The following is a 12,702-nucleotide window of genomic DNA, read 5'->3' as shown; positions in this document are numbered from 1 at the left end:
TCCTCCACTTTCCATGAAAATTTATCAACTGAATTGTGTGCACTGCAGTGCTGGTAATTGTAATTGTACAGTCAAGGAGACACTGCTGCAAAGTCAGATGTGTCATACACTGTCAGACTGCTATCTAAAATTTAATATATTGTCTTCAGTATCACCATTTCAGAGACTGTATCTAATCTTGCAAGCTTTTCTCACAAACTAGCTTCAGCACTACTAAACTGAAAGGTTTATCAGTCCATGAGGACAAAAATAATGAAGCTGCCCTGGTTTTGTTACTCCTTAACAGCTGCAATGAAATCTATCTCGCCTGCCTTAACGAACTGCTACATATTGATGATTTGACCCTGACAAGCATCAGGAGGAAGGCTATCAGCTTCTACGCCCTAAAAGTAAAAACACCAAAACAGAGCACAAATTGTTTGACATGTATACATATTTATCAGTTCACAGCTTGTAGCCTTGTGTATTAAATAGAAATCCGCTAATAGTGATTATCAGCACGGCCCGTCACTCTCTTTTAACAAGACCCTGAGTGGTTTTGGAGTGAAAAGGCCTGTTTGTTTGGTGCAACAGGCTCGGGAGCCTCAGGCTGTGTTTACTGCTGACAATATCTACATGGCAGAATAAGTATAATGGGCTCCTGAGCGATTTGGAAAAGGCTGCCAGAGAGACAGCCCTTTTTTGTGTGTGGTTGTTTGTCTATCAATTAGAGTGTCGATTAAATAAATGTGTTTGGGCTCCATCTCGCCGCTGGCAAAGAGCAGAACTGTCTAGAGACACACCTACAGGAGGTTCCCAGCCAAAATCACTTTCAACACATTCCTGTTCAATAAACACGATCACAAAGACACTGGGTCCTATTTGAGACTTAGACATCTAACAGCCAAACTGCAGACTGACATTTTGTTCCATCATATAGAGAGCTTAGCTGTAGTTTGCTGTAGTGTATTCTCTGTAACAAGCTTAAAGGCAAAGTAACAAATGCTTGCAAATGTTTGACTGAACAAGAAATACAACAATAACAGCCAAAGCATCAACTACGTATGTGAAATATTACTCAAACAAAGGTAAAGCAAAATTTTACCAGGTGAGTAATCGAGAAGTTTCTGTCTCATTTTGTCTGGCCGGTGATGGGGTAGTGGTGCAGTATCATCAAATGTTTTAGTGGTACATTTTTAGAGGCAATGTGAAACACTACAGTTTGTCATTTAGTTTGGAGGACTGCTTGCAGACTCATGGGGAACAATTGCAGCCAATCTGAAAGCTGCTGCTGAAGAGCTGTACTGCGACTTAACCATGAAAATCCCCTTCCCAGCAGTGTTCCCATCATTGTGAATAGACAACATTGTTGGAAAGAACCAGGTGAATATCAGGCAGTGGATGGCAGTGAAAGCTTCCTGTGACACAGCTACTCCCACAGGCTTTCATGCGTCATGTCTGTGTTAGAGTCAGGATGAAAATAGCAGCTATTGGCGACTGCCTGAGTCCATCACCAGTTGTTATATTGGGTGATTTTTGTCATTTTATTTTGCTAATTTCATTAGCTGCCTCCTTGAGAGTTCAATTTGGTAAATAATTAACCTGTAATGTGCAATTCAAAGCGTGCACTAATAGGAACTGCCTGTGTGAAAAGTAAGTTAGCAGCGCATAGCTACACTCACCGTGAAGAGCATGCCAACAGAGGTGATGAAGTTAATTCATCACCCATAAAGTGTGTAGATGGGCCCAAATTACACTCAATGTTGTGTACCTTGTGTGGGGGACAAGAAAAGGAAATCAAGTCCCGGTTCATGCAGCGAACGGTGCCTCTTTGCCTCCCCTCATCACTGCAGAAATGCTCTCAACAGTACAGACTAGTTAGCAACTACAAGCCAGGCTACAGTAAAGAAACTTAGCATAAAACTTGTCATAAGTCTGGAAAGATAATGTGACACCTTAGATGCTGATAATAACATTAACAGTGTTATGTTAAGAACAGAAAGGTGAATTTAGCAATTACTTTGAATGTGCCAGTGTTTGAGTTTATGCAGAGGCGTTAGTGATATTAATAATTTATAAACTTCACACTGACTCTGTTCTGTACAGAAAGCTTAAAACAAGTGTTTTGATTCAGAATGTTTCAGAGTGCAAAATAAAAATAATAAACAGAAAATCAATATGTGATGGTCAGTGATGATGTTATCAAGGACTGCCACAAATAAATCAGTGTTTTGGTTACTGATTTGTCATCATCAAACTAGCAATGCAAATGAAAACAGTTTTCTTCTGTCTGGACTGTCTTACACAGTTAATAACCTTTAACGATATTAATTTCTTCACAGCAGTTGATATCAAGCTACCAAGAAAACTCATCTGAAGCGCCAAGAGAATCAGATCAATTGGACACATTAATTCAATCACTAAAAACAACAGGAATTGAGATGCCATACACAAGGAAACAACACTGTCATCATGCTGTTCTTTGAATTTACATTGGTGTAACTCTGATGGACCTAATGAGTACGAGAAATAGTCTGATAACAACATAGCTCCAAAAATAGCCCTGTTAAATAAAGTCCTGATTTAAAGACTAAAGTGGAGAAGTTATTGATGACTGCCAAAGTTTATTTCAAAAAGAAGTATCCAATCACTGACTTTTAAGTGAAGAACACGAAGCACAATCTAAAGATTCACAAAATTGACGAGTGTCAGTGAAAATAACCAGACATGTCTCCTGATATTGATGCTAGTGGTTTAAATGCAACTCTGCCCCTGAAGTTGTGGGACTATCAAAGACCACCACACACAGAGCAAGAACTATCGTCAGTCCATTGGAACTCGAGTGATTGAAATGGTTCCTGGACCCCTATAAATATTTCTGTTGTGGGTGTATTTGTGCCAGAATTCAATGGAATGCTAACTGAACCAAGTTAAAGGAATAAAACTGAACACAAACAGTGAGTCAAATGGAGAACTCAATATGCTGCCTGTGCACGCTCCATCTCCACAACAACACAGGGTTACGTGAACACGAAACCCTGTCCAGCTGTCAGAGAGCCCGTGAGGTGACTACACAAAGTCAGGTCTTACCCTCTAAGACGGTGAGTTTGGCGCTGGTGTTGATCTCTCCCACGCTGTTGGTGGCTGTACATTCATAGATGGCTTCATCGCGGTGGGTCCTCAGAGGCTGGATACGGAGCACTGAGCCCGAGCCGTCATCAAACTCGATCACCTGCCAGAGGACAGCAAAGTAGAATGAAAAACATCAGCTGGGAAATTTGCATTCAAATTCACTCGTAAAACAGTAAAAATTAACCACGATAACCTAAAGACAGATTTGTCTCAAAGTAGAAACAAGCTTGAAGGAACTTTAGCAGATAAACACTGTATATAAAAAGCAGCGCCCACTCTTTACCACCTTACTTGGAGGTCAAACTGAAAACTAGGACATGCTAAGATGCTAACAGTGCCTCAATGCACAAAAAACTGAGTGCGTACATCTACAACCTACAGTAAGTATGTAGTCAGTTTACATGGTAGATACTGTAATTATTGGAAACTATAAAGAATAAATTCGAGAACTCAGAGTAATTCTGCTCTCGGGCAGAAAGGTAAACTAATCTATACAATCCTATCTCCTGTTGGGAGATGGCAGGGCATTTTTGGGTATTTGTTTTGCTTTCCTAGTGTGCCATCAAGGAGTGGATAGTAAGGGAAATTTGATAAAGTTGAACATCAAAGTGTGAATTAATGTAAAATTAAAGTATAAAAATAAACAAAAAACACACACACACACACACAAAAGAAAGCACAGCAGCTTGAAAATGAATCAGGAAAGTGGCCATGAACTGAGATGGATTTGTCCAGTGGCCTGTGTGCTCATCTGACTGCTAGTGTTTCTCACCTTGTCACATCTCTTTGTAGCAATTTCACTACAGATGTCAGCGATTACGGTGAGAACAATGTATAGATGAGAACAGTGACCAAAACCATGATGTGGTAATTAACTGGAATTCTTCTTCAAAAGGAGAAAAAAGAAGGAACAGATTCTCCCGGAGTTTGATTAGGTTCCTTGGAGCGACCGGAATCCAGAGCCTGAGAGCAGCTGAAGGACAACGTACACAATATGGTGCTTGAGTGGATAACAGGTATGTGAGGGGCTTTAGGAATGTTGGGAGGGTAAAAACTCAGGGTCAGGAGACTGGATCTTACACTTCCGCCCTGCTGAAATGTGTGTGACCCAACAGGCCAACTGGCAGAAATCACATTGTTGCTCTAATGAAGGAGGTCCAGAGCTGCACTCTCTTCCTGCCTTGGCAGGAGGTCTATCTACCCCACACACAGGGAAGCCATCAGTTTGAGTGACAATCAGCCCAAAGGAGAAACACTCAGACTCAAAACAACGTGAGCCGATTATATAGCCAGTGTACAGGAATAAGAAATGAAAAAAGGGTGTTTGAAACGAATAAGATCTTAACTTCTGCATACAGAAAGCAAGTCTTTATATCCATCTAGACCAGGGGTGGGCAAACTTTCTGGCTCAGGGGCCACATTGAGTTTTGAAATTCGACAGACGGGTCAGACCAGCATCAGATGGATGGAGATTGTGCAAACTAATATGAATTACACGTTAAAGACATTACTGACAAAGTAAAGAATACTCACATTCAGTTTTCATGGGAACAGTGTTGCTGGTTACCCTTTTTTGCCAGTGCATCAAAGTCTGGTGTCAATTTGGTTGTAGCAATTACCAGGATAGATCTGAGGTTTTCATCAGTTAACTGGGATCTGTGGTGTGCTTTGTTGAGGTTCATCACGCTAAACGGCTGCTCACACACGTAGGTAGATCCGAACAACATCAACATCCTCTGTGCCATCTTCCAAATGATTGGAAACTTGGCTTCACCTAGTGATGCATAAAAGTCATTCAGTTTAAGGGAGATGAACCTCTCCTTTAAGACTGAGTCACTTCGAAGATCGATCAGTTCCAACTGCAACTCCTGAGGTGCTGTTTCTGAGTCTTGTGACAAGGTGACATGACACCAGCTGAAGTGACTTGTCAATTTTTTCAAAATCAGAGAACCAACGGCAGAATTCTCCATGTAGGTTGTGTAGTAATTCCTTATATTTCTTCACATGTCGAGAGGCCTCTGTCAGCGTCGCCAGTGCAGGGAAATGAGCGAAGGATTTTTTTGACATTTGTCTTGAGAATAAAGTCAGTTTGGTTTTGAAGGCTGTCACATTTGTGTACATTTCGTGCACAAATTGATCTTTCCCTTGCAGCTTCATGTTCAGTTCATTCATGTGCGTCAGTATGTCCACAGCAAAAGCAAAATCACAGAGCCAGTCTCTGTCGTGCAGCTCAGGAAAATCATCAGTTTTCCTGATTAACTCCAAAAATGAGCTAATCTCGCCTTTGAGCTCCCACACTCGCTGACATACTTTCCCCAAACTTAACCAGCAGACATGAGAGTGGTAAAGCAAGTCATGGTGACCAGCATCAGTTTCTTCAAGAAACTTAATGAACTGACGATGCTGAAGCCCTCTCGGTCGTATAAAGTTAACGAGTTTTACGACTGGCTTCACGACATGATCAAGATGCAAAACAGACTTACAGAGCGCTTCCTGATGGATTATCCAGAGCAGGAAAATCACATCCAGCTCAGAGTTTTCCTCCTTCACTTTATCCTGGATTCTTTTCAGCAGCCCGATGTTTTTTCCTGTCAAGTTTGGGGATCCAAACGTAGTGACATTGGCGAGTTTACGCCAAGGCATCTTCAGCCTCTCGATGACCAGACACCCTGTCGTACAAGTCCTCTGCTCGTGTTTTCCCCTTCATGGAGTCCATGGTCAAAAATACCTCCGTTGTCTCAAAATTGTCATTAATCCCTTGAATAAAAATTAAAAACTGAGCAGTGTCTTTTATGTCATTACTTTCGTCCAGTGCTAATGAATATAACTTGAAGGACTCCGCTTTTTCGTTCAGTGAGCTGGCTAAGTCTTCGTCGATTAGCTCAACACGGCGAGTAACTGTCCTGCGTGATAAACTATTTTTTTCGAATTTATTTTTGCTCTCTGGACACAGGAGACCTGCTGTCTCTACCATGCATTCTTTCAAAAACTCCCCTTCGGAGAAAGGCTTGCTAGCCTTTGCTATTCTGAATGCTAGCAAATAACTTGCCTTCGTGCTTGACTCTTGAATCGTAGTTTGTCGAAGAAAGTATTTTGCTGAGTGTGTAAACTGGCTGCTAACCTCTGAGCCGTAGCTGTTCGTTCTTGTGCTAACTGGTTGCTAGCGTAGTTAGCATGCTTCGTGGAAAAGTGTCGGCTGATATTGTATTCTTTAAAAACCGCAACGGTTTCATTGCAAATAAGACATACAGCCTTTGAACGGACTTCAGCAAAAAAAATATTTAGTAGTCCACTCCTTCTGAAACACTCGACACTCACTGTCGACTTTTCTTTGATCCACTCCTTGTTACAGCAGCTCAATGCAGTTGTAAAGTAGAAGAAGAAGAGAGAATAAACCAACAAAGGTCACTTGTGTCTGGAGTGCGCCATCTAGTGGGGTCAACAGAAACGCCGGGTACTGCAGGAGAAGGCCAAATGAATGTGGTCCATCCATCCATTATCTATACACCGCTTAATCCTCATTAGGGTCGCGGGGGGGCTGGAGTCTATCCCAGCTGACTCGGGCGAAGGCAGGGGACACCCTAGACAGGTCGCCAGTCTGTCGCAGGGCCACATACAAAGACAAACAATCACTCTCACATTCACACCTACGGGCAATTTAGAATAATCAATTAACCTCAGCATATTTTTGGACTGTGGGAGGAAGCCGGAGTACCCGGAGAGAACCCACGCATGCACAGGGAGAACATGCAAACTCCATGCAGAAAGATCCCGGGAAAGCCGGGACGCAAACCAGGGATCTTCTCGCTGCAAGGCGAAAGTGCTAATCACTACACCACTGTGCAGCCCATGAATGTGGTCTTTACTGTAATTTCGTCAATTCTAATATTGACCAAATTATTTCGCGGGCCGGATTGAAAAGCCCAAAGGGCCATATGTGGCCCGGGGGCCGTAGTTTGTCCATGCCTGATCTAGACTGTAGGAAATACAACCTTAGTTGAGACGACACCAAAGCCAACCAGTAAAATTCAATTCTATGTCTGCAGGATATAAGGGAAATCTGGAATGTATGATAACATTGTTAAATATTGCGATGACTAAAAATAAAACAAATATTTAAGTGTATTAGCTACAGTTGGAATATCTTTCTGCTTTAATCGTGAATCCCAAACCATGTCAGTCAGATTGAAAGGCATGTTAACTTTAAAGAAACACAAAATTACACCATCTACCACAGCCTAAAACTGTAAAAACCAAAAACCAATCATGTGTGATGTGCAATTTATTTGGGAAAGTTAACCGAATCTAAGCTTAGAAGCATTATATTAAATCAAAAATATCAAAATCACCTTATTCTACATGTCTTGCTAAAAAAAAATTGCTAAAAACAAACAGTTAATTTTTGCACTAACTGGATTCTGCACAAGAAAAAAAAAATCTGTGCTCCCTGCTGCTGTAGAGAGGCCATTACTGACTTCGCTGTGACCAGTAGTCATGTGACACAAATTCAGAAACTATTTGGGTGAACTGCCACAGTATTCAAGAGTCCATCATTATTCTTAAATTTTTATTAAATCAAGATAAGAGTAATTACGTGCTCTTCACCACATCCCAAATTAAAAATCCTCTAATTTTACCATTAATACTAGAAACAGAGCGTGAATTAAAAAGGTCCCATGTATACCTGGGTATCATTTTAGATGATAAATTATCTTCTAAAACTCATTTAGAGGAACTGACCTAGACTTAAAATTAAATTAAAGGTTTCCTTTTTAGAAATAAGCCATGCCTGTCTGTCAGCAGTAGATCGCAGATTATACAGGCAACATTTTAACACCGCTTTAATATGCAGATGTAATTTACGTGCTTGCTGCTGCCCCATACTCATAAACCACTTGATGCTGTGTAACACAGCTCATGTAGATTTATTATCGGTGACAGTTTCGAAATCCATCACTGAATACTCTCTGAGAAGGCAGGGTGGTCATCACTTACAACTCGAAGGGAACAACACTGTCATGTTTAATTTACAAAGCTTTCCCTAAATAAGCTACCATGTTATCTGTGGTCACTTTCAAGACTGAGAGATATGGGTTACCATAGCACTTATGAATGCAAAATGTATTGAATGGAGCAGTCTTTGGGACTTATTCTGGTTCAACAAAATCTAAAACTTAAAACAATTTAAACTTTTGTTGAATTTTAATTTATATATAATTAATGCTCAAGTTTTCTTAAAGTTTTTGCTTGTCCTTGTTGATACATGTTACATGTAGATGATACATGTTGATTGAATGGTTGAATGTAGGTTTTTATACATGTATAATTGTTTACATTATGCATATATTATATATGTGGCTGAGAGCCTTTTTCTGAATATTTTTCTCCTGAATAAATGAAAGAATATCAATCCATTGATATTATTACATATGTAATCATTGGATTATTAAAAGCAAAGCTTCAGTGTGTCAGCAGCATGTTACTATTGTAACTCCTGCAGAAATAAACTACGTCATATCCAGCTGAATATACAAACAGCCAATAAATCTGAGGAGTCATCGCTTAAAAGATGACGAAGAAAAAACAAGGTGCTGACACAAATCTGTTTTGATTTTTGCTGAGATACTGGATCACTGAAACATTTATTGAAATTAAACCTGTGAGAAGCTTAGATATTGTGATAAATGTAGTGGTGTAGGAAATATAGCATGTCTCACTGAAATGTAGTGAAGTGAAAGGATAATGTACTATAACATGTACTTTGTATTTACTATATATATATATTGTTATTGCATTGCATTCACTCTGTTTCCCTCTGTGTCCTTTCTCCAAGTGTCCCTAGTCTCAGAGCTGGATGCTTCAGATCTGCAGTTGTTCTCCCACCAACTGGCCTCATCTCCATCATGTCCACTATGGGATGCTGCTGCTGACCTTCCTCCAGCCCACTGCTTCCAGCTGCCCATTTCCACCAGTCTACTCTGCATCACCCTCACTATACTTGACATTTTCATCTATACTGGTTGAATTTTACTACCAGCTATATATGTAGTATATTTAATGTCAGAACCATACACCATAACAGTAAACTATGAATCAATTTCAATGTTAGCTTGTAGTTTGTATGTATCATCTATCTTATCATGCATGTATTGAACTGTGTGTAATATGTTCCTTGTTCCCCACCCTCCTCTTCTCCCATGCCTCCCCCTCTGCCCCTCTATCTCTACCTTTCTACCTCTTCTGTCCCTCTCAACCCGCCGGCCAGCAGGCAGATGGGTTCCCCCACATAAAGAGCCGGGTTCTGCTCAACGTTTCTTCCTGTTAAAAGGGTGTTTTCCTTGCCACTGTCGCCTTAGGGCTTGCTCTAGGGGTTCTAGCATATGGGTTCTGTAAAGCGTCTTGAGACAATTTGACTGTAATTGGCTCTATATGGAAATACACAAGTAAAAAAGTAAGTAAATACAGATTTTTTTTTTTGGAAAGTTTTTAGTGCATCTGAGAAAAAGAAATCTACTATCAGCAGCATTCAATACCAGGATTAGTAAATGTGACCTTCTACCACTCTTCTACTGTTATACTGCATTTCCATTGTCTTGAATCAATCAGAAGTATAATTCTGTTGAATAAAACTGAATTACAAGCTGACGTGGTTTTAAAAAAGCAGTGGAGAGTCGGGCTGCCTCTGTGCACTGAGAGGAGGTACACCCACTCCACACACAGGGTAGCCATCAGTTTGAGTAATGCTGAGCAGACAGGTGGAAGATAATTCCTATTACTCAAAACGACATGAACCAAGTGTCTCCGTCTGCGCAGGACTCATGTTGAGTCACTTCACTTGAAGTCATTTGGGTTGGCTGGCAGCTAATGAGCCTTCCTGCTGCTCGGGAGTCCTGCAGGAAGGCTCATACAGCCCTATTTATTAAGCCGTCGCTGTGCGCGTTAATGCAGCCGCATGAATAAAATGTCTACACCTCCGGTCAGCACTTCTGCAGGAAACTCTCACAAGGTCTGGGCTGATGCACAAGTTTTTATCGCATCACCGTCAGCTTTATCTCACTTGTTTATAAAACACTATTGATCAACTACTCTGGTAACCAGCTAAGTATTAACTTTGTGTTTTACTTAATGCAGCATCCAATTTTACTATTTGAGGGATCCTTAAAATAATCTACGTTTTGAGTTGTGCTTAGCAGTGCCTCTCAGGAGCAAACTGACAGTTGACATGTCAGAGAACTGACCGCCCAGGAGTCTTTAAATGCTCCCCAAATAATAGTGGACAATATTTTTGACATTTATACACGGTACAGCAATTTTGAGACAAATGTTCTTGGGAACTTCAACAAGGCCTGAGAGTCTCAACGTCTGAGAACCGGAGGATGCAGTGTGATCCATTGATGCAATTTGTCCACCCGTTAGAGTGGACTCAGTATATATTAACAGGAGTGTTGTGTAAGTCTCAAACGGTCATTTTCTTAGCTTTCACTGCACTTTCAAACTCTAAGATATTGTATTGTAGTGATGCTACAGGTTAGCAAAATGTCTGTTCACGGCTCTAATTTCAGTGTTTAGTCAAACTGAGAATAAACACTTAAAATGACTCACGTAAAAAGGTCATGGTAAACTGCCCTTTCACGAAACTCTGTCCACATGCAATTTTGTGCGACTTCTCTGTTCTCCTGAGTCTCTACAACAGAGTTGAAAAGTGCAAAGTCATCATGATACTTAGAGCTATGAGAGCAACATTAGGAAAACACAGAAGGTTGAAATACACCAGAATTCTCCTGTAAGGCAATCAGCTGGTTTTCATATCTCTAAACTCTGACAGTGGCCATTATTTTGACCACCTGGCAACATTTCGAAACCTGACAGAGTGAAGCATGTAAAAGTCATGAGTCTGACAATTCCACTGGTTGATGTGAATGTTTGCTTTGATACTTGTCTGATGGTTTGGGCCCCAATTGGGAGTTAAACTGAAAAAGGCATCTTTACTAGTTCTACTGCTTCATGTCACACCAAGTCAAGGCTGCAAGTGTTTTGCTTCAAAAGCTAAACAATAATAGATCATATGGGTTCACAAAATGTGAAAATCACTTGGAGTTTCTCATTTTTCTCCCTGAAAGAGCATGAAAGCATCAACAATGTGTAGTTAAAGAATAATGTATTTTCTGTCTAGTGATAAACTAAACAGCTCTACTAAACAACAGACGGCCTTTTTTCCATCTCTGGAGTGTAGCTGTCAGAGACAAATCACTGTGCATATTTTGTCTTTTCACAGCTTTCCTGGTTGGATTGCACATTCACGTAAATCACAGTAACAGGATATGTCACACTGTATAGGTTTTTATAAATTTATCTTTAATAAAAACACGCAATTGTGGTAAGATCACTGTTGGTCATGCTTTCAATTATAAATTATAAGATTTTAATTATAAAATCAAGTGCACATCTATATCCTAAAATTGTAATAAATCAAAAGTCATTTATTTTACCAGCCATATATGGAGCATTCATAAAGTTACAAGGAAGATAATGAAACTTTTACGAGCAAGATCAGTAAATATGATCTTGCTGGTACATTAGTGTTTTTCCTGTGTTCTTATTTGTTGGTGTTGTTGCATGAACACAGATGCTTAAAATTGTTTGCTCTGTCTTTGGACACAGACTGACCTTAAAGATTTCCAGTAATTTACAGTAAAAACTGGCAGAACGTAAGGGTTAAAGTGACAAATAAAATACATTTAAAGATGTTTTCCACTGATCTGTGAGCTGTTACTATTTTCAGCAATTTTTTAGACAAAACAATCAGTCGTTTAACTCAAATAGAAATTGACTAAATAGGTAATAATGAACATTTTTGTTAGCTGCAGTGTTTTTCAGTCTTTCTACCACCTTGACTACAAAGGTCTGGGTTCATACAGCTTAAGGCACATTGGCTTTAACCCTCCAAACCCCCAAACCTGCCTGTGAGTCTGAACAGTAATTGCCCAAATGATATCATTTATGAGAGCGCTTCATCAGATTTTGGAATTTTTAAAAAGTCTTTGAACAAATCATGTTTGAAAAGCAGTTCCATTTGGAAAACTTCTCAAATTTGAGCTTAAAATTATCATATTTCATGAAAATCATGTGTGTCATTGTTTCAAGTTTTTAAAGATAACAAACTTTTCAAACCTGCTGAGTGCGTTAAATTATTTTTATATTAATAAATTCTGTGCCTTTCAAGATGTTTTAAGAATCTGCAGGAGCCCTGTTCAAAAGTCTAAAACTCTTCTCCAACTTTGATGATTAAGCTTGAATCATTTGTTGCTTTGAGGATAATAATAACAAAAAAAATCAACTCATTTCACACATGAATTAATATGTCAAATTTTCAAACTATCTGAGATAGGAGATGCTGTGGTAGTTGTGAACAAATGTGCTCACCCTGAACAAACCTGACAGCATATCATGAGAAGGCCTCTGGCTTCGCTGCAGTGGGTTATCACGGTTCTGCTCTCTAACCTGTCAGCGCCACTATTTAACCCGCAGACACTCTGCTCTGCACTTACTGTGATTCTGAGCCTCGGGTATTCTCATTAGAATATTGCAACT

General features: G+C 39.9%; 1 protein-coding gene across 28 annotated transcripts in view; it reads right to left on the bottom strand.

The window, feature by feature from the left end:
- The window catches only part of ptprfa (protein tyrosine phosphatase receptor type Fa), a 397,399-nt gene that overhangs the window by 235,185 nt on the left and 149,512 nt on the right, over nt 1–12,702 (bottom strand). For all 28 annotated transcript variants that reach the window (XM_055015931.1, XM_055015928.1, XM_055015939.1 and 25 more), the window contains exon 4: nt 3,070–3,211. In XM_055015931.1, coding sequence (XP_054871906.1) covers nt 3,070–3,211 — 142 coding nt within the window. The remainder of the gene's footprint in view (nt 1–3,069; nt 3,212–12,702) is intronic.

This window comes from Amphiprion ocellaris, chromosome 2, assembly GCF_022539595.1.
Source record: "Amphiprion ocellaris isolate individual 3 ecotype Okinawa chromosome 2, ASM2253959v1, whole genome shotgun sequence".
Lineage (NCBI taxonomy): Eukaryota > Metazoa > Chordata > Actinopteri > Pomacentridae > Amphiprion > Amphiprion ocellaris.
This window is presented reverse-complemented; position numbering and strand designations above follow the sequence as displayed.